We start from the raw sequence: 23192 nt of genomic DNA, 5'->3' as shown, positions 1-23192 counted from the left end.
CTCGTTTTTCATAGCATCTTTAGTGATGCGGACGTACGTTTATAAAGCAAGTTGTCATTATTTTTTATGCAGAATTACCCCTTAAAGTTTACCATACTTATTTAAAAACACCCTGTATTGATGAAAAATATGGCTAGTTGTTAAAGTACGTACCTAACTTTATGGTCCAACATGAGCGAATAAATCGAAAAACAGAATGTTAAGAAAACATGAGGCTATAGTTGGTTTTTAATTTCAGTAATTAAGAGGAAACAGTAGCGATCAACAGGTAGCAACAAACGCGTTCCAAGATTGCGGCTCTAATTTTGAATATTTTGTCGAGATATTTGGCACAAATATTCGCAATATAATAAAGAATGGCGGTACAGAGCCCAATTTCAGAAGTATGTTGGTATGTGGAAATTACTCTACAACTAAATAAAATATTGAAAAAAGGAGCCTGTACCGCCATTAAGAAAGACAAAAAAATACACTTTCTTTAAATAAACTTTTTTATCCCATGCCTAGATTTTGTGTAATCATGGAACTACTAAAAATCGATTTTTTTATAACAAGAAATCGAACGTCACTGACTTGGCAACATTTCGCGCCTATATGTATAAAAATTATTGTTTTTGATAGTATAAACGTCACTGTCAGTGTGGCGAATTACCCACGCACTGTTGCCTCACTTTTGAAAGTTTGCAGAACTTTCGCAATATTGGACCGCGTTTGTTGCCACCTGTTGATCGCTACTGTATCACCTTAAAAATTTCAGAATAAATAAACAATAGATTTTCTAATATGGCAACTGTGTATGATGATTTGATTTAGGGTAAGAACAGAACAAGTGGGTCTAGGTGGAGGTGGAGGTGGAGGTCGCGGTCGATGTCGACATCCATGTAAATCAAACACATTTTACTGAATGAAAGAGAACAGAGCAGGTAAGTCGCGGTGGAGGTTTAGCGCGATGCCATCCAGGAGGTTTACATCGATGCTTTTGAAAATAAAATGAGTTTGTTTTACATGGATTTTTACTGCGCGGCCTACAAGGATGCTTCCCTGCGATTGGTCCGTTCGAAGCCAAGTTGCCATTACCTGCGCTATCTTAGTTGATACTTTTCATATAATCCCTTTTTTGTATTCAGTTTATTTTTGAATTTCTAAAGTTATTAAATTCAGTAAATTTGTGAAATATGAAGGAGGATCTGATTAGTTACAGCTGACATTTCATCACTATCATCACTTGAGTGACACAAAATCGCAAGAACACAGTCTTTTTGTCATTCAAATTTCATTAAACTACTTCACTTCATAGTGGTTCTAGCTCGACTCTCAGCGCAGTTGACCTCCTTGCTATGTGCTGTCGACATCTACCACGACTTAATTAGTGGCATTTACCGCGACCTACACCTCCACCTCGACCCACTTATTATGTTCTTACCCTTATGATTATGATTAAAGAAATATTAGAGATAATGGAAGAAAGCCGTCAGTGAGAAATTAGATTGGACCAAGTAGAGTACCGAAATATACACAACAAAATTCGTAAAAGAATTATACGTTTGGCCTGTTCTGTTCTAAGGAATGAAAGCGTGGACGCTAAACGTCAGATTCATTAACAAACTTGAAGTTTTTGAAAAGTGATAACTATGCGCCGAATGCCTAGGATATCATGGAAGGACAGGGTTAAAAATGAAAAATTATTAAGAAGATCGTACTTCCAAGATAGGGAACTTTTTCATTATATAGAAAATAAGAAGACTGCATACTTAGGGCATGTCTTACGAAAAGAACGATACCATTTTCAGCAACTAGTACTCGATAGAGGGTAAGAGAGGTCTGGGACGTAGAAAGATGACATGGCTGAGTAATATTTCCCAATTGACAGGAATCCACAGCTATGAAATGATTCGCGATACTGCTAAAGATAGAATAATTTAATCCTGACTATCTAACATCTCACGTGATAAGACAATGGTAGACGCCTACGCAGAAATGCACGGCAACTTAAGAAGAAAAAAAACAAAAATATATAAAGTTATTTTTTATTTTTATAAATTTATTTCTAAAAATACCTCCTTCTTGTTTCAAATTATCATTTCTTTTTAAAAGTATTTTTTCTCGACTCACCCTTTCCAGCTTAAAAAACGTGTGATTTGCATTAACTGAATCTTTCGATTTATTTACGAATCCGAAAGAAGGACGATGCTGTGTATTCCCTGTACATCCTTAGCGAGTATAAAACAGCAATCGTTCAAAGTGGTGTCAAGTAAAAGCTGGAGAGGTTCTCTTAAATCTGTTAAGTGAATTGGGTTTAAAGTCGACAAAAGAGCACAACAATTCACCGTTGAATAAAACGCTATCCGTATAACTCGTCGGTGAGGATTTGATTACCAATTATTCTGAGAGGCAATTCCAAGCATCTTTTTTATGTCGATGGTGACTGGCTAAATTCGCTCGGATCAAGAAACATTGTAGCATTTTTCTACAACTAGGTATTAAGGAAAAACATTTATTTTAAAAAATATTAGTGGAGTAAAATAGGTTTCTTTCAAATTCCAGTTAACTGTTCTGCACTAAAATTTTAGTTGTTATTGTAAAAAAAAAACTAAGAATGATCCTAAAAGTAAAACTCTATATCAAAAATGAATAAACCATTTTCAATTTCGTAGCAACACGAAAATACAGTCGCATCATTATTCTAGTTCAATCAGAGAGTGCAGCAAGCATATCTACCGGTTTCGAAACTTATTAGCCTCTCATCAGGAGGCACATATGCTGCTCTCTCTGACCCAACCAGGACAAACCCCGGCGTGCAGTGACGGATTGCAACGAACGAAATGGCAGGGATTCCTTAGCGGCAACTGCTAGCAAAAGACTAAGATTTCAATTTAATAGCACATAAAACAACATCAAAAAATGTTACTCTACATCCTACCAGATTGAAAACAATGGGAACCTACTCTTGTAAAATTCCCTCATCTTCCTTAGTCTCAGCATTCGTTATGGCTTGCAAATTGTAGTAGCCTCGGAGAGACTACTGCATTGTTTTCAATCTGGAAGGATGTAGACTAACATTTTTTTATGTTGTTTTATGTGCTATTAGATTAAAAACTTAGTCTTTTGCTAGCAGTTGCCGCTAGGGCATCCCTCCCATTTCGTTTGTTGCAATCCGTCACTGCACGCCGGGGTTTGTCCTGGTTGAGTCAGAGAGAGCAGCATATGTGCCTCCTGATGAGAGACTAATAAGTTTCGAAACCGGTAGAGGTGCTTGCTGCACTCTCTGATTGAACGAAAATAATGATGCTGCTGTATTTTCGTGTTTCAACGAAATTGAAAATGGTTTATTCATTTTTGATTTACATGTTTACTCTGATTGGAGTACGAAGGGAACCATTCTCGTTAGAACTTTACCGCGCTGAGCAGATGGGACGTGAATTATAAATTGTAAAATTCCCTCATCTTCCTTAGTCTCAGCAACCGTTATGGCTTGCAAATTGTAGAAGCCTCGGAGGTGTAACCAGAGAAGGTACCCATTGTTTTCAATCTGGTAGGATGTAGAGTAACATTTTTTAATGTTGTTTTATCTGCTATTATATTGAAAACTTAGTCTAAAAGTCTATACTTTACAAAAGTGTATATTTTTCTACCGAAACGATATCTGCAGGCTTGTCATATAGTCACTTTTTATCCTTAGAAAACGAACAAATATATTGTAACACTCAGGTGTATAACACAAAAATAACAAAGGCTTCGTTGCTCAGAATCAGAAGAGATGTGGGGTGGTTCTTTGGAATCATTCTCAGGCTACGGCCAGAGAAGCGACAATTTACAGCGCTGTAAGAGCATCTCAACAGCAATCTCAATAAATTAAAAGCATTAGAGTTGTGGTGTTACCATTGCATGCTCAGAATCCCGTGTACAGCACACATATCCAACGATAGTGTGCTGGAGACCATGGAAAATAGCGAGAATTGATCAAAGTCATAAAAATGAGAAAGGTTCAATACTTCGTTCATATAAGGAGAGGACCTAAAGATCATTTACTCCGGTTAATCACTCAGGAAAGAATCGAAAGAAAACGCTGGATTAGAAGAAATCAACTGCCTGGCTGCGTAACATTAAACAATTGACAGATCTAACCGTGTAGGAATTATAGCTGCCGACCGAGAAACATTTCATCAGCTTGTTAATACGACGATAGTCAACGCTTGAAAACAAGCACGGCATACAAAGAAGAAGAAGAAGAAGAAGAAGAAGAAGAAGAAGAGCAGTAAAATAAAGCGCGAAAAATGGGTCCTATTCTATATTGGTATGTTCTTCTTCTTCTTCTTCTTCTACGGCACTACAGCCCCAATTGAGTTTTGGCCTCCTTTATTTTTTGCCTCCACCTTTGCTTGTCTGTGGCTGCTCTTCTCCATAAACGGACTCGTAAAAGGGATTGTGCGTCGCTGTTTACTCTGTCTTCCCAGCGTGTGCTTGGATTTCCAACCGGTCTCTTTCCCTGCATTCTAGCATTCAGTGCTATTTTTGGTAGCCTATCCTCTCCCATTCTTATCACATGTCCGGCTCAGTGCAATCTTTGTATTCTAATGAAGTCTGATAGGGGTGCTTCCTTATAAAGTTGATAAAGTTCGTTGTTGTATTGACTTCTGAAGATTCCGTTTTCCCTCACAGTTCCTAGTATTCTCATCAGTACTTTCCTTTCGAATGTGTCGAGTTTGTTTTTGGATGTTTCTTTTAGGACCCAGGCTTCATTGCCGTAGCATGTTATTGGTCGAATTAAAGTTTTATAGATTCTCATCTTTGTATTTCCGTGGACACTTTTAGACCGAAATATATAGGAGAGGGCAAAATAAGCTCTGTTTGCCTGCGTTATTCTCTTCGGTATTTCTCCGTCTTCTGATCCGTCGGTATATATTTCTACTCCCAGATATGTAAACTTTCCATATTGGTATGTTGCTGCGCGATATTTTACAGCGTTGTCTGGCCATCCACTACACTCACCGTGGGACCCATTTTTTGCGCATCATTTTACTGCTCTTACAGCGCTGTAAAGTGTCGGTTGTCTGGTTGTAGCCTTACCAACTCAGAAATAGAAATAAAACTGATACGAGGAAAATAAAAAAACATTACAGTAGAACGTCGATAATCCGGACGTCAAAAATCTGGACCGTCAATAATGCGGATTTGTATCTAGCAAAAATATCTGATTCTTTTAAAATAAATTAAGAACTTAGCTGCGAAAAACGAACCTCTACCGTAGTTCAAAAATATTTTACACATTGTTTTAAAAGCCCAAATGGTGTCTGATGTTTTTACTGTAGACATGCTGCTATTATAAATTAATTACAATACAGTGTTTAAACATAAAAAAATGTTTTGATTAATTTCACCTTTAGACACTTTACTGTACAAGAGAAAACATAAAATTTTAAAACGTTTGTTGTACTTTAATGCGTATACTGGCCTTTTTTGAGGTAATTTCGACGGTATATTGTGATTGCGCGCAGCGGTCAAATACCTCCTGGGGTACTCTACACTCTAATACCCGAAAGTTAGGTTTGGACCGAAGGGTTAGGTCTTCCTCCTTTGAAAATTGTACTGTATAATATAATATATATAATATATTAATTTTTTAATTAATTAATTTTTTAAAATTAGCAAAATTTCCGTTCAAAATGAATAAGAAGTAAATAAAACTTAGACACCCTGTTGAGAACCCTGACCGCTGCGCGCAATTGCAATCTGCCCAATTTTGATAATCCGGATAATTTGATAATCCGTATGGGGTCCGGTCCCAATTAATCCGGATTATTGACGTTCTACTGTATAAACATGGACATATTAACTTATAGCTAGCAAGAAAAAAATCTTCATTGCTTATTAAGACTTTTTTATAAGAAAAAGTTTATAAAAATTTTCCCTGGATGACCTGGTAAAGATCTTAAATTTGGTATTGAATGTTATCAAGAAAAATATAATTTACGAATTTACAATTTACCTAGGTCATATTTATATCGTGATATGTAGTATTTTTCGATTGTTATGTTCTACATACATATAATCACTCTTGTACCTATTGGGTCCGTGCGTCTCCCCTCTATTCACAGTCACGTGACACGGTGTCGGATTTTGTAAGGACGTTTTAACATTGAGTCTTATGGAATTATTTTGTTAAACTTAAATATTTTATTTTGTAGTGATAGTGCAACAAAAATATTTTCTTTTTCGTTAATAAAGATTTATTGACATAAACTGCGGTTGTGAGGTTATGTATACATAATCAAACTGATAATAAATATTGGAGAGTGAAGAATTTATATCAGATTAAGGGCGTTTTTATTTTCTGTTTATATTAATATATAATATCACTAGCTAGACACGACATTTTTTTTAAATGTTTCATTTAAACATACCCAAAGCGTTCTTACAACCTTTCAAAAAACCGCCACCATGATCAGGTCGGTCGATTTTACTTTGACACTTTGTTAACGCTCGGAGCGAATAGAAAACGATGATTAAAAAACACCAGCACTGCACTTTGTTGGGTACAAGTAAAAATACCAAAAGCACTACTAGGTACATTTTCTTTTTTTCTATTGTACTCCAAATCGAAATATTTAGCTCAGTTATTTATCTGTTGCTGCAGGATACATAAACAAAAAAATTAAAAACTTACAGGTGTCCTGTTCCTACCAAAATTCTATAAACCACAAAAACACTGTTTAATCGGCATACTAGAACTATATCTTTAATAACAACTTGCTAATAGACTTCTTTATTATCCAAACCATTACTACTACCAAAATAACGTATAAATCACCTGTATCGACGAAAAGCCATACAGCTCCGCCTAACTGGTGGGCCGCAGAATTCGACATAATTCTGTAATATGATAAACTGGAATGACAATTATCTCTTTTCCATCTCATATATGGGGATATGGTATGATCTAACGAGAAAATTAAAAGAAAGTTATGAGCCGCAATTTGATTTGATCTCGATTCTCAATGATCGTCAATATAAATAAATAATTCTAGTTAAGACTTACCTAATTTAAAAACCACTCTAAGTGATTCGCCCAAGATATTTGAGAAGAATAAAATAAACATTCTCATAACTATCATTCTCATTATCTCATTGTAAACAAATGGTTTAATTTCACTAATAACGCCAAGTACTTTAGTTCAAAGGTTTTGAGATGGAAATTAGTAACAAACCACCAATCGAAAATATAAATTTCAAACGTAGTTTGAAACATTAGAAAAAACTACAGGATCGAATAAAAGTTACTGCTTTCTGAATTAGATGAAGTTTTTTGAATCGTTACACAGCCTCCTCCACGATAATGAAATCGGAATAGTAACTATGCAAGAAAATTAGAACGATACCAAAAACCACAAAAAATACTAATTCGTTGCAGTTTTGTAACACAAATCTAAACTGGGTATTCAACAAAATGGCTCTAGCCAAACCAGAAAAGTGGAACAGGGCAGTGTTGAATTTTCTGAAAGCGAAAAAGAGGGATACTTTCAGTTCAACAAAGGTGTATGACCAATATTGATTATGAAAGTGGAACCGTTGAATAAAACACTATCCGTACAACCTGTCGCAGAAGATTTGATTACCAATTATTCTGAGATGGAACTGGAGGCTTCATTTTTATGTCAATGGTGAACTGGCTCAAATTCGCTTGAATCGGGAAACATTGCAGCGTGTTCTACAACTAAATATTAAGGAAAAATACTCGTTTATAAAAGAATATTAACTGTGGAGTAAAGTATGTTTCTTTCAAAATTTATTTAACTGTTTCTGCATTCAGTTTTTAGTTGTTGTGAAAAACTACAAATGTTCCTGAAAGTATAACTCGGGTAATTGTTTTCAAAGTAATCTTCTTTAAATTAATATCTTTTCATCATTGTCTTTGCCTTATCCTTATGCGGGGTCGGCTTCCCTAATTGCATTTCTCCACACAATTCTATCTTGGGTCATATCAATGTTAATCTCCTTTACCAACATGTTCTGCCTTATCGTCTCCCTCCAGGTCTTCTTTTGTCTTCCTCTCCTACTCCATTCAGGAATCTGCACTTCAGCTATTCTTCGTATTGGGTGATTAACGTCTCGACGTTGAACATGACCAAACCATCTGAACCTATGCTCTCTCATTTTGGCATCAATTGGTGCCACACCTTCAGAATTTTCCCTTCAGCGTCATTGGAATTTTTCTGTCACACAACACACCACTCGCTTCTTTCCACTTCATCCATCCAGCCCTAATTCTACTGCATGCATCTCCATCTAATTCTCCATTACTCTGTAATACCGATCCTAGGTACTTAAAACTATTGCTTTCCTCAATTATTTCACCATCCAAATATACCATTTTATTTGTAGTAACTCCATCTTTAAATGAACATTCCAAATACTCTGGTTTTGTCCTACTAAGTTTTGAACCTTTTTCCTCCACAGCTTTTCTCCACTGTTCCAGTTTTTGTTCTAAGTCTCTTTCACTATTTCCTATTAACACTACATCATCAGCATACATTAGGCACCATGGAATGCTACCATGGAGTTTCGCTGTTATCTGGTCCAAAACTAATGAGAATAAATACGGACTAAGCACCGAGCCTTGGTGCAGTCCTACTTTCACCTGAAATTTATCAATCTCTCCCATACCTGTCCTAACACTAGTCATTACTCCCTCATACATATCTCTCACAATCTTTACATATTCACCAGGGACTCCTTTCTTATTGAGTGCCCACCACAGAATCTCTCAAGGGACTCTATCATATGCTTTCTCAAGATCAATTAATAACCATATGAGCGTTGGTCTCTTTATTCCTGTATTTTTCAATCAGTTGCCTTACAATAAAAATTGCATCTGTTGTTGATCTGCCCTGCATAAAGTCAAATTGATTATCGGATATTTCGGTTTCTTCACTTATCCGTCTATCAATTACTCTCTCCCATATTTTTATGGTGTGGCTAAGTAGTTTTATAGCCCTGTAGTTTGTACATTGTTGTATGTCTCCCTTGTTTTTGTACACAGGTACTAATATACTGCTTCTCCATTCGTCTGGCATTTGTCCAACTTCCATAATTCTATTAAAAAGACCTGCTAGCGAACTTATTCCTGTCTGTCCCAATGCTCTCCATACTTCCCCAGGAATATCATCTGGTCTGACTGCTTTCCCTTCCTTTATTTTTTGAAGCGCTTGAGCCACTTCCTCGTTTGTTATTCTGGTAACCATTGCTGTTACTGTCTCCGTTAGCTCCACAGGCTGTCTGTCAAATTCTTCATTTAATAAACTGTCAAAATACTTTCTTTATCTCTTTTTGACATCCTTTTCGTGAATTAGTATTTTATTATTTTCATGTCGGATACATCTATTCTGATTAAAATCTCTTGCTTTCTTTACTCTCTGTTTGGCTATTTTATATATATTTGCTTCGTCTTCCCTGGTATCAAGTTGATCGTATAGGTTTGAATACGCTTCTGCTTTTGCTACTGCTACTTTCGCTTCCTTTTTGGCGACCATATAGTTTTAAAGATCTATGTCCGATCTGGTTTCTTGCCACAATTTATTTAATTTTCCCTTCTCTTTTATTTTTCTTTGTACTTCATTTGACCACCACCAAGTCTCTTTATCCTCAAACTTCTTTCCTGACGTTTTCCCAAGTATTTCAATAGCCGTCTCTCTAATAATATTGACCATTTTTCTCCAAATTGTGTTAGGATTTCCTTTGATGTTCCAACATAATTTTTCTACTATTCTTTCCCTGAATAGACCTTCTTTCTCATATTTTAGCATCCACCACTTGATTTTTTGTGGTCCTCTCCGATATTTTTGTTTAGTTTCGCTTTTTTACTTCGATGTCCAGAACAAGCAGCTTATGTTGTTGGCTTACTGTCTCAATAACTATTACCTTGCAGTCCTTGCATTCACGTGTGTCTTCTTTCCTTATCTTGAAGTAGTTTATTTGCGATTGATGTTTTCCACTTTTGTACGTAATAAGTTGAGTTTCTCTCTTTTTAAAGAATGTGTAATCGCCATATCCAATGCGGTTGCTAATTCAAGCATGTCATCGCCAGCTTAATTTCTAGTTCCAAAGCCTAATCCCCCATGTATTGTTTCATATCTTGTCTTGGCTTGGCCCACATGTGCATTGAAATCACCTCCTATTATAACTTTCTCCTCTGCTGGAATATCACTCAGTACGTCTCCTAATTGGTCATAGAAAGCTCTTCTTTCATTCTCACCCAGACCTGTTTGAGGAGCATACAACACAACATTCAATGCCTTTTTATCAATTACAAACACTGTCATCGTTCTATTACTCGTTCTTACAACTTCTACTACGTTATCTTTCATTTCACTATCAGCAATTATACCAACTCCATTTCTAGTGTTACTACTTACAGTATACTTATTCTTAGTGTTACATATCACAATTTATATCCTTCACCTAGTTCTTTCGCCCTTTGTCCTTTACACCTAGTTTCTTGAACACAAGCAATTTGAACTCTTCTTCGTGTGAGCGCATCCACTAACTCCAGACCCTTACCTGTAAGACCACCAAGATTCCAAGACCCTATCCTGATTTTTCTAACCAGCAATGGTGTTCCCCCTGAGATAGTCCTTACCCGGAGATCCGAACGGAGGCTCATTTTACTTCCGGAATATTTTACCTCAGGAGATGGCATCATTTCAGTACAAGTTTTTATTGCGTTGGAGAAGGTGGTTTCATTATTTTGGCCGAAAAGATTTTTTGGATATTTGATGCCTGAATGCTTTTTCTATCAGCACCATACCCGATACCCTGCGCTGCACGTTTATCCAATACATTACCAATGCAACCAAAGTGCAGTATTACCCCACACCCGCCTGCATTTTTCTGTATAGGCCAGGATCCCTACTGTAAGGACTGCCCTATAAGCCAATGTACTGTTGCCCATATCCCGCCACTAGGAGGCACGTACTTTATTCAGGATACGGATAGATAAATTAATATCTTTTATACTTAAAAAATATGTACATTTTTCAACCCAAGCGTTAACTGCATACTTGTAGTAAGTAATATAGTCTCTTTTTATTATTGTAAAACAACCAAAATGTAACACTCAGGTGTAACACAAAAAGAACAAAGCCTTTGTTGCTCAGAATCTGAAAATATGTGGGGGTGGTCCTTTGGGATCATTCTTACTAACTCAGAAAAATAAATCAAATTTTGGAAAAGAAAAAAACATATAATGGTTTCTAGATCTAAACCAGAAATATTGAATAAAAAAAAAAGAATGTGTGTGTAATTTGTACGCACGTAAGAAGTTATACTTCTATTATATAATTTCAACGAAATAAATATACTTAACAGTTACAATACAAAAAATTAACAATAATTACCAAAAATTAACCAAAACTTAACAATGCCAAAAAAAAATATGAATCGTCCGGGAGTTGAATCCGCGATCTCGCGATCTCTCGATCTTTGGTCCAATGCTCTACCATCCAGGCTATCAAGGCGCATGTTATTGACGTTTCGGATATACATAATTACACATCACGGTGACAAGTGAAATATAAAAATAGATATTTTATTATTTTACGCCCAAAGAAGACAGATCCAAATACACAAAAATTATAATAAATAATACATTTACTAAAAAACAGTAATATATTATTTAAATGGCTTATTTGCGCTGATACATAATTTGAAAAATTGGCAACGAACTACATACTGTCTGTCTGCGCATGCGTCAGGCAATTATAAAATTTTCCCCTCGATCGTAAAGAAGTATAACTTCAAAAAACGAAGAAAGCAATTTTCCAAAAAGGGCAGCTCTTTGTGTTCTTTGAGAGACAACGAAAACTCTTAAGATCAAGATAGAAATATAAACAAATAATAGATAACAAGTAACAAATAACAGGTAATAATCACACCAACCTTATTTCGTCTTACTCAAAATTTATTAGTAGTGTGATCTTGCTCTCTAACTTCATCTTGCTGCGGAAAATGAGTAAGTTTTGTCGTTTTAGTGCTTCATTGCCTCGTATACCATAACAGATTTCAAAGATAAAGGATTTGATATATAAAAAAGTGTATAAGGACATTTTTATCAGGAAAAACACAAAAATAAACAATGTTTTGACCTACTACATGTAGTCAATTTCAACCGTTTTTCAATCTTCAGGTACCGAATCAACACAAAGCACTCTACCTCGACCAGAGCGCCTCTACACTAGTTTAGATGGAAACAGTCGGCATCAGCTTAACTGTACTCCATCAATATCTATCGCAAATAAACAGGTAAGTGGGATTAGTGATAAAGTAAGATTCCAGTGAAATAAATTGTACAGATAAGTAGATATTATTTGGTTTTTAAATTTTTTACATGGTACTGACAGCTTCTACATGTTTATATCTCGCCTCTTCCCTATAATAAGAGGAGTAATTAACGACACAAGTGAAACTATTTATCATCATCCAGCCTCAAAAGTCCACTGCTGAACATAGGCCTCCTCCCCTCGTTTCCAACCCGATCTATCCTGCGCCGCTCTCATCCAGTTTTTATTTACCTTTCTTAAGTCGTCAGTCCATCTTGTAGGCGGTCGACCGACGCTTCTCTTGTCTTCTCTTGGCCTCCATTCCAATAACCTCTTCGTCCATTGCCCATCTATCATTCTGGCTATGTGTCCTGCCCATCTCCACTTCAACCTGGCTATCCTCTCGAAGCCGTCAGTCACCTTTGTTCTTCTCCTGATTTCTTCGTTTCTGAAAGGGAAACTATTAGTATTATAGAAACAAAATAATTAAAAAATAAAATTTCGGTGTGAAAAATTGTCTCATTTTTAGAAATACGTTTCTGGCCTTTTTTTATTTGACTACATTTGACTTCTAGCCTACATTTGACTTCATATTCTGAGCTCAAGTTCTTGTATCCTAGATATTTAAACTTTTCAACTTGTTCAATTAATCATTTTCAATTAGTCATTTTCTAATATGTTTATTATCATCATAGTCCAAGTACTGACATTTGATACAATTTTAAAAGTTTTAGTAAACTTTCTGTGTATTTAATGTGACATTCGTTCATTCACTCATTCATTCATTCATTCATTAAGCATTACAATCCCTACGGATTATAGCTTACGCCATGCTATTCAAAATCCTATTCTTGGATGAGGTGGATTACTTCTGTTATTTATAGCTTGCTGTGTGTCTTCGCTGTTGTCGTGATTCTTTTCCATTTCTTCCTGTCCTTGCACTGATCTTTCCAGTCGTTCACATTCATTGATCTTATGTCTTCTACATCATCCAGCCATCTTCTTCTGAGGCTTCCTCTACACCTGGGCCATAGTACTGTCTAGTTAGTTATCCTTCTCAACATATCTGATTGTGGGCGTCGCTATATAATATGTCCTATCCATTCTAAGCGAAGAGATTTAATATAGGTATCTGACTATATTTTCTCTCTTTAATTCTTTTTCACTTTCTGCATTTGTTTTTATTCATACTTATCTCTCTCTCTCTCTTGTTGCGTGGTGGCCCAGTATTGTTCTCATTATTTTTCTTTCGAATTTCAGAAGGCTGTCTTTCTCTTTCTTATTAATCGTTGTTGTTTCCATCCCATATGTAACAACAAGTCTTATTAAAGTCTTATATAGGTTCATCTTTGTTCTCTTACTTGTAGAGTCTTGCTTCTCAGCAGATTTCTATTCATTCCATATGTTTTTTACCTTTCAGAATTCTGTCCTCTGTTTTTTTTTTTCGTTTTCCCTATTAGCCCACTAAATGACCGTTTTGGAGTGTAATTTCCAGGGGCAACTCCAAATTGCATGAAAATTTGGATTTAGGTTTTACTTACCCTCCACTTCAAAGTTGAATTTGTGCCGTAGGATGCTTTTGCTTGGGGGTGACATTTACACCCCCTTCTGCGGGGTGAAAAACATGTGTTTAAAATAAGGTCGGAAATGGATAAATTGACTTATTTTAAGCACCTTTTGTTCTATAAAGTTTTTTAAGTAAGTCAATACTTTTCGAGTTATTCTCGATTTAAAATGTTGATTTTTCGACAAAAAAACTACGTTTTCAGACCGTTCTTCCCAAATAACTCAAAAAGTAAATATTTTATCGAAAAAAATATTTTTAGCAAAAGTGTAGCTTCTAAAAAAACGAAAAAAATGGTGTACCAGTAAAGTCTAAAAATTGAGTAGAAGCAAAGTTGTAGCTCATGAAAAATACGTTCTAATTCGTCCAATTCCAAATCGAATAATTCAACGCGAAATCACCGAAGAAATAAGGGTTTTTCGGGAAAACCTTATTAACATTTTTAAAGTATCGAAAAAAAGTTTATTATTTGTTTTTTACAAAAGTTAACAGCATCAAAAATAAACGAGTTACACTGAAAAAAAAAGTTGGCCCCTTTTTTTGGTAAAAAAAATCGTGAAAACCTCCCTCTATTTAGCACCCTAAATGAAATTAATCGTTTGGCTTTACCATGTATTTTAATTTTATGCGTATTGTTTATATGATCTGTAAGTTTCATTGGTTTGAATTGCTTATTTTCGAAAACATTTGGTTTTATAGTAAAAAAAAATTTTGAAAAATTTTAATTTTTTCAAAATAACTTAAAAATTATTAGTGATAAGAAAAATCTTAAAGAGTAAAACAATGTAGGTTTTACTATTGTAAATATGCTAGTTTCATTTTGTTTCTCCGTAAGGCAAAAATTGGTTAAGATATGGCTGTTCAAAATTTGCATACACTCGTGATTAGTGGCCCATTCAAGCTTTTTCAATTATAACCCTTTCAAAAATAAACACTTTAAACCGGTGAGACTGACAGATCAGATAAAAAATAGATAGGTAAGTAAATCGTTTGTAAAGCGGTAGCGATTAGTTTTATTTGTGGAGCTAAACACGGCGAGATTTTCATGATTTTTCACAAAAAAAAAAGAGGGCCAACTTTATTTTGAGCGTAACTCGCTTATTTTTAATGCTAAAACTTTTATTAACAATTGAAACAAAGCTTTTATAAACACTTTAAAAAAGATTAAATGGGTTTTTCCCGAAAAGTGCTTAATTTTTCGGTGACTTCACCTTGAAATATTCGATTTGGAATTAGACGAAAAAGAACGTATTTTTCATGAGCTACAACTTTGTTTTTATTTGATTGATAGACTTTACTGATACACCATTTTTTTTGGGTTTTTTATAAGCTACACTTTGTAAGGATATTTTTTTCGATAAAATATTTACTTTTTGAGTTATTTGCGAAAAACCGTCTGAAAACGTATTTTTTGTCGAAAAATCAACATTTTCAATGGCAAATAACTCGAAAAGTATTGACTTACGTAAAAAACTCTATAGAACAAAAGTTGCTTAAAATCAGTCAATTTATCCATTTCCGGTCTTATCTTTAACGTATGTTTTTTCACCCCCGAGAAGGGGTGACTGTCACCCCCCAAGTAAAAGCAACCAACGGCACAAATTCAACTTTGAAGTGGAGGGTAAGTTGAACCTAAATCCAAATTTTCATACAATTCGGAGTTGCCCCTGAAAATTACACGGTATCGCCGAATTTCCCGTTCATTTACTGGGCTATATTGTTACTCCCAAGTAGCTAAAGGTGGATATAGTTTCAAATTTATAGTTCGGTGATATTAGATATTTCTGAGTTGTTTTGTCGTCCTTCTCTATCGTCATGTATTTTGTTTTGTTCTGGTTTATCTCTAGCCCTATTCTCTTCGCTTTCTTATCTAATTTTTCACCTGCTTTTATATAAGTGTCATCTTCGTCTTCGCTATGATGACTAGATCATCTGCATATGCTACTAGTTTAAGTTGATCTGTAATAATGTTTTTGTTTGCAAAGTTTGTCCTCCTTATTATTACTTCCAACATCAGGTTAAATAGTGTTTGTGAGATGGAGTCACCTTGTTTCATGCCTTTGTTTACACTGATCTCCTTAGAAGCTGTTAGCATAAATATGTCTTAATATTTCTGGGATTCCAAGATTCTCTAAGTCCTCCATCATTTTCGTCCGATTAATTGTGTCAAAAGCGCTTTTGAAATCTATGAATATTAGGTGTGATTCTCTGTTGTATTCTCTCGATTTTTGAATTATTTACTCCACTGTATGTATGGAATTAATTGTCGATGTTCCCTGTCTGAACCCGTTTTTTTATTCTCCTGATATTCGTTCAGCGCATAATTTAAGTCTCATGTTTATGATGTTTGCCATAATTTTATATGCGGTGTTCAATAAAGTTATTGCTCTGTAATTCTCGACTACTCTCGATCTCCTTTTTTATATATAGGTACTATTATACCTCTGTTCCAATGGTCTGGTTTTCTGTTTTGTGTCCATATTTGTTGTATTAGCCGGTTTGTTTCTTTATGTAATTCTCTTCCTCCGTATTTTAATAATTCCACTGCTATTTCATCTTATCCTGCTGCTTTTCTGTTTGGGAGGTTTTTAATTTCTTTTTGTATTTTTTCTTCTGTGAGAATTTCTACTTTGTCGTTTTCTTGTACTATTGGTCTTACTTCTTTATCGCAGTGTGTTTTCTCCGTAGTGAATAGCATTTTTTTCATAATATTCTTTCCATATTCTGCTGATCTGTTAGTCTTCAAACGTGGTTTCTGCTTTTTGGTGTTCTAGTCCTCCTGCTTTAATGCTGGACGTATTTTTTGTTGCTCTGACTTTTTTTATAAGATTGTTTTATTTTATGATTTTTTTTTTGTCTTTTTCAATATCCTCCAGCTTTTCAATTAACCAGTCATTTTTCTTCTTTTTATTTGTTGCGTTGGCTTTGTTTCTCGCTATTTTGTATTCTTCCCTATTTTGTTTTGATGGGTTGAATGTGACATACATAGGTGTAGCTATTATTTTTCTACTGATTTATATAAATCTTTTACTCGGTAGTAGTTTTGAAGAAATTTATTGTCGTTAGAAAAAATGGTGAATGCGCCAATTAAAGACCCGAAGACATTGTGATATCCATAAGATAAGACCTGTCTTAATTAGATGATGTATTAATGAAAATTATGATCCTCGATCAGTGTTGTATATTTATATTTATGTTAATGAATATTAGTATAGTTCTGTAAACAAATTTCGTTGACTTTCGTTGATGTTTTGTTTTTAGAGACTATACCTACCATACTTTCTAAGATTATTCCGTACATCCCGTTCAAAGGTGTAATAACTTAAAATTTCATTTTTGTGTTTATTATACCAACAGAATACATCTATCACATATAGAACCAAAAAGACCTAGAATTCACCACCATCAAAAGTGAAATACAACGATACACTGAGAAATATCGGGATAGAGTGACTACGCATGTGAACCCCCTCGCGAGTGATCTATTTAACACCATAGGTTAAGTGGCTAAATGCGTCACGGCGCTTATTTAAAAAAATTAAACCAACAGATCATATTATAAGCAGGTTTAATTAAATGTACTCCGAATATAGGCTATTGATTATGTTCAAATTACGAGAGTTAAAAGGAACTACAATGTTAACGGGATTTTATTGCCTCATATAGTCAATAGACCCGTAAATTTGAAAAAACCGCGGAGTTCTACATTTAAATGGGTGCGTTTTTAAGAAATGGGTGAATTAGTCCCTAGGCACAGGGTGAATTAGGGTGAGTGCTATGCACTTTTGGTACAAAGACGTCTACAAAAAAAATTGTTTCAGGTTAAATTTACTATCGAAATGTTACATTTTAAAGTCAAAAATATTTTTATTTACAAAAATATATTCAAAAGAAAAGCAAAAAACAACACGAAAGAAAGCAATTTTGTTTTATGCCCCATAACTTTTTTTCACGGGGATATAGGTAGCAAAATATATATATACATATATATATATATATATATATATATATATATATATATATATATATATATATATATATATATATATACATTGCTTCAGCAAAAAATAGCTTACATTCTTTCTCTTTAAAATGACGTTTAGTAGAAGTTAGAAGTCTCTACGATTTATATTTTCCGAAATGGGATTTTTCAAAATTCGCCGCTCACAGCATTTTTGGGCCATTTTCCCCATTATTTCGCAAACATTGTTCTGTAACTTTTGTTACGCATTTATAGGTATATGCAATGGTACATTTCGAGGGTTTAGTGTCAAACAACGTTATCTACATTTTTTGTGAAATTGAGATATATTGTAGCGTGATTAGTGTAATTACTTCTAATTACAATAAAACTAGCGGTTCGTAATTTATATACGACTTTATTTATATAAGTTACAGACGAATTTATCTTATACACTCAACTTATTCACAAAATATGCCCGTATTTATACCCAGTTGTTATTCTGGAACAATCGACTCCCATCTCGAGCTATCGGCTTGTTCCGCCTACGTGACGTACCTTCCAGAATTCTCCGGCGAGGCCTAGCACATCCGATTACGTCATTCTCGAGGTGTTTACTGTTATACGGGGATCGGCCAAGATTTCTCTTCCGCTACACTGCTCCCCTCTTAAGATCTGAGCGTCTCGATCAGCAACTCTAAATGAAGGCCCAGGATGGCGGAATCTACACGACTCTCCAGCTCTGCATACACCCTTCAAGAAGAAATAACAGTCTACTGTCTTTAAAGGGTACGACATCTTCGGGTTCATGCAACACACAGTGATTTGTACACCAGTTCCTCTGAAGACCACTTCAAGCATGCTTCTCACAATCTTCCAATCCAGATTTTCTACTGCATGGCCTATTTTTGGTAAAGCCAAATTTTTGATGTCATAATTACACACGATTTTCTTCAAATTAGTTAGAGCACGCCATATGTTCTCGTAGCTTGGCGTCTCCGTATAAGACTTTCTGGTCACCATATACAGCAAAGATCGAGGACCATCTTCCAATCGCAGTACTCTTCCAATTTTAGGCTGCTGATTTCTTAACTCGTCCAGGCGGCCGAACTTTCTATTGAATACGGACGATATTCCTTTAGTCATCTCGAGGTCTTGGGCAACACAGTGGGCCAGAGAGACGTTTTCTGGAACACCAAACAGATCTTGCTGAACTTCTGTGGTCACGCCGAATCTAGCACTCTTTCTCGCTGCGTAATTTGACATAAATTGATTAAAACTTGGCTGTGCGACATCTTTCATCTCCTGTTGGAGGACTCGTGCTTCTTCTGTTTCATTTGAGCCAGCATATGGTGCAAGACGATTTATGTGAATAACTTTTGGTTTACCGTTTGGCAACTTCTTAATTCTATATATTACGTCATTTATTTTCTTCTTAACTTCATATGGACCTTCCCATTGTCTTTGCAGTTTAGGACATAAGCCTCGACGACGTTGCGGATTATAAAGCCAGACAAGATCACCTACTTCGAAGCTTTCATTCTTGCATCGAGAATCATATTGATCTTTCATTCTGTCACTGGCTATCTGGATGTGTTGTCGGGCAAGTTCATGAATGTTGTTCATTCGTAATTTCAGGCGGTCAACGTAGTCTTCGCCTGCAACATGTTCCTCGGAAGGTCCGCAGCCAAACTCTAGGTCGCAAGGCAACCGAACTTCACGACCCAACATCAGGCAGGTTGGTGTTTGACCTGTAGTTTCATTCACGGCCGAGCGGTAGGCCATCAGGAATAAATGAATGTGTTGGTCCCAATCTCACTGATGTTCAGATACAACTTTGGACAAGTGTTTACCCATCGTTCGGTTCATCCTCTCGACCATTCCATCTGATTGAGGATGCAGGGGTGTTGTTCTGGTCTTATTGGCACCAATCAATTTACAAACGTTTTGGAAAAGAGCTGACTCAAAGTTTCGCCCTTGGTCGGAGTGGATCTCCAAGGGAACACCAAATCGGCTGAAGAATTCTTTAACAAGTACCTCTGCAACGGTAGCAGCTTCTTGATTCGGTAATGCATAGGCCTCGGTCCATTTCGTAAAATAGTCCATGGCTACCAGAATGTATTTATTTCCAGCATCGGTTTCTGGAAATGGACCTGCAATGTCGATTGCTACTCTTTCCATAGGACTTCCAACATTGTACTGTCTCATGGGTGCTCTCTTTTTACCAACTGGACCATTACCGGATGCACACAGTTCACATTTCTGGCACCATCTTCTTACATCATCTTTACAGTTCACCCAATAGAACCGTTCTCGAACCTTTTGCAGAGTCTTCGTAATACCAAAGTGTCCACCTGATGTACCGTCATGCAACTGACGCAATACTTCTGACACTTTACTTTTAGGTACAATCAACTGAAGCTTAGATTCTGTACCATCATCGTTCTCAAAGGTTCTGTACAGAAGATCATCTTTTAGTATCAGGCAATTCCATTGGCTCCAGTAGGCCTTGACTTCCGGACTACATGCACTAATGTTTTGCCAACTAGGTCTCTCACCTCGACGCATCCAATCCAATACTCTTTTTATACATGGATCGTCTTCTTGGGCTTCTTGTAACTGTTGTGGCCGCCATTGCTCATTAACGACGGTAGTTCGTCTCACAGGGCAAAGCTGTTCATCTACTTTAAGCCGGTGATTACAACTTTCACTGCATGGCCGTATCGAGGAAGCATCTGTATTTGAACCAACTCTTCCAGCCCTCTTCATGCGTCTCTTCGGCATCGTGTCACGAATCACCCTCCGTACCATTTCCACCAAACGTTCATCTTTTCTCTTATCGCCTTTTTCCACGGTTATTACTCGATTGTTTCGTGAAGCTTGGCTAGCTGCTTCGTGTTCCAAGGCAATAGCAAGTGCTTCATCTAAAACTTTCGGTCTTGCTAGTCGTAAAGCTTTCTGTAGTTCATTATCTTTCAGCCCATTGACGAAGGTATCTACTGCAATTTCTTCTAAAACGCTGTCTGGCACCTCTGGATAAGCCAACCGCACCACACGAGCCACATCTGCTTCAAATTCTTGCAGATTCTCACTTGCTCGTTGACTTCTACTTCGCAGTTGTGCTTTGTATACTTGTTGTAGATGGGCATCTCCATAGCGTTTTTCTAGACGAGTGAACAAGGTCTGGTAACAATTTTCTTGACCCTTAGGAATTGATCTTAATATATCTGCAGCATCACCTCGCAAAGCAGCAGTCAAGGAAACAGCCTTTTCCTGTTCGGTCCAATGATTGGCGGTCGCAATAGCTTCAAATTGTCTAAGATATATGGACCAAGAGGACTTTCCATCAAATGGTGGTAATTTGAATCTCATATTATGCGACGTTTCGTCTCTCGGTAGTTCATCTTTCACTAAAGGATCTAACGTTGCTGCATTAACTGATGGTTGTACTTTTGTATCGGTTATCCTGCTCTCTAGCTGTTTGATCTTTTCTTCTACGGTCTCTACACTTTTCTGCATCTTATCGAATGTTCTAGAAACTTCTTCAAATTTCTCATTGTTCTGTTTACAAACTTCTTCTAGTTTTTCGTTGTTTTGCCTACAGACCTCTTTAATTATTTGAGAAGTCTCATCGAATCTTTTAGCAACATTTTCGAATTTCTCGTCGCTTTTTCTACTAACTTCTTCAAGTTTCTCGTCGCTTCTTCTAGAAGTTTCATCGATCGTTTCAGAAACAGTTTTTAATTTCGATAAGATTACTTGTTCTGCTGACTGGAAGTGGAACGTCTTTGGGTCTTCTCCGTTCTTCGTGAGGACATCCTCGAGTCGTGCTTGTAGGACTATCTTGAGCCCACTGCTGTCCAGATCCCGTTCCTCGAGCTGTTCACGGAGCTGTTTTACTGTAAGTTCTTGTAGCAACATCTTTGGTCGGCACACACGTACTTTCCAAAATGTCTTTTAACAGTCTTTCCGAATACCGAACAATTAACGCACTCCGGTTATTCCCGACGAATAAAGTTCAAAAGTCTTTTAAAGTCTCTCTGTAATTCACTTATGTATATCGCACTAAGTTAACCGAACACCGACACCAACTGTAGCGTGATTAGTGTAATTACTTCTAATTACAATAAAACTAGCGGTTCGTAATTTATATACGACTTTATTTATATAAGTTACAGACGAATTTATCTTATACACTCAACTTATTCACAAAATATGCCCGTATTTATACCCAGTTGTTATTCTGGAACAATCGACTCCCATCTCGAGCTATCGGCTTGTTCCGCCTACGTGACGTACCTTCCAGAATTCTCCGGCGAGGCCTAGCACATCCGATTACGTCATTCTCGAGGTGTTTACTGTTATACGGGGATCGGCCAAGATTTCTCTTCCGCTACAATATCTATAATCGAGTTCACCGCTTTCGACTTCATTTAGTAACAAAAACCTGTATCTCTATCTGCAGCAGATTACAAAGTACATTAAACGTTAACTACCAATTGTGAAAAAACTGAAAAAAAAGTCAAAAACATCTAAGAGGTGATAACGTTATTTCACAGTGAATTTCGTGATACATCATAAACAGTTATCGACTGTTAACGTTTATTGACACTAATATTTTAAGCTGTAATTGTAGACAGCGTTATTATTATAATTCGTATTTGTTTGAAAAACGTCATTTTAATACTGGATAGCTAAATACATTTGTTTATTTTCGATATTGTTCGATTCTACCATCTGATTACTCATTACATGATAAAATGATTACAATAATCTAATTACTCATTACATTTTTTAGTTTTGCCGAAGTTAAAAGAAAACATAGATGTTATTTTCTTATTGCCGGTTACGTATATAGGGTGAGGCAGATAACTGGCCTATTAGAAATATCTCGAGAAATAAAGGCAACAGAATCATGAAAATTGGAATAAAAGGGTTTTGAAGAATGATCTATTAAATGAAAATATTTTCATCTCTTTGCAACTTCCGGTTATACCGGAAGTTGCTTATAACTACGTTTTTTTTAATGGGACACCCTGTATATTTTTACATTTTTGGATTCTCTTCGATGTCTTTTTCTGTTTGTAATATTATACAGGGTATTTTAAAAGATAATTATGTTTTTTATTAATTTCGTAGCAATATTCACACCCTGTAGAATTGTATTAGTTTCACATCTAAAACCCTACTTACGTTCAAATGATTTTTAATATACTCTACTATTGTTAAGAATCATTAGTATAGCTAAATTTTTAATTTTAGTATACAGGGTTGGTCGAAACTCGGAATGAGTATTTTCTGAGTTTTCTTAAATAGAACACCCTATATTTTTGTATTGTAGTGAAATGTTATTTTA

At 35.8% G+C, this 23192-nt stretch overlaps 1 protein-coding gene across 2 annotated transcripts in view; it reads left to right on the top strand.

Moving 5' to 3' along the window:
- LOC126880447 (synaptogenesis protein syg-2-like) overlaps positions 1-23192 on the top strand; it is an 832444-nt gene that overhangs the window by 798498 nt on the left and 10754 nt on the right. For both annotated transcript variants that reach the window (XM_050644308.1, XM_050644310.1), the window contains one exon: positions 12179-12294. In XM_050644308.1, coding sequence (XP_050500265.1) covers positions 12179-12294 — 116 coding nt within the window. The remainder of the gene's footprint in view (positions 1-12178; positions 12295-23192) is intronic.

Source organism: Diabrotica virgifera, chromosome 2 (assembly GCF_917563875.1).
Source record: "Diabrotica virgifera virgifera chromosome 2, PGI_DIABVI_V3a".
Lineage (NCBI taxonomy): Eukaryota > Metazoa > Arthropoda > Insecta > Coleoptera > Chrysomelidae > Diabrotica > Diabrotica virgifera.
Note: the sequence above shows the minus strand (reverse complement) of the source record. Positions and strands in the feature narration are given on the sequence as shown.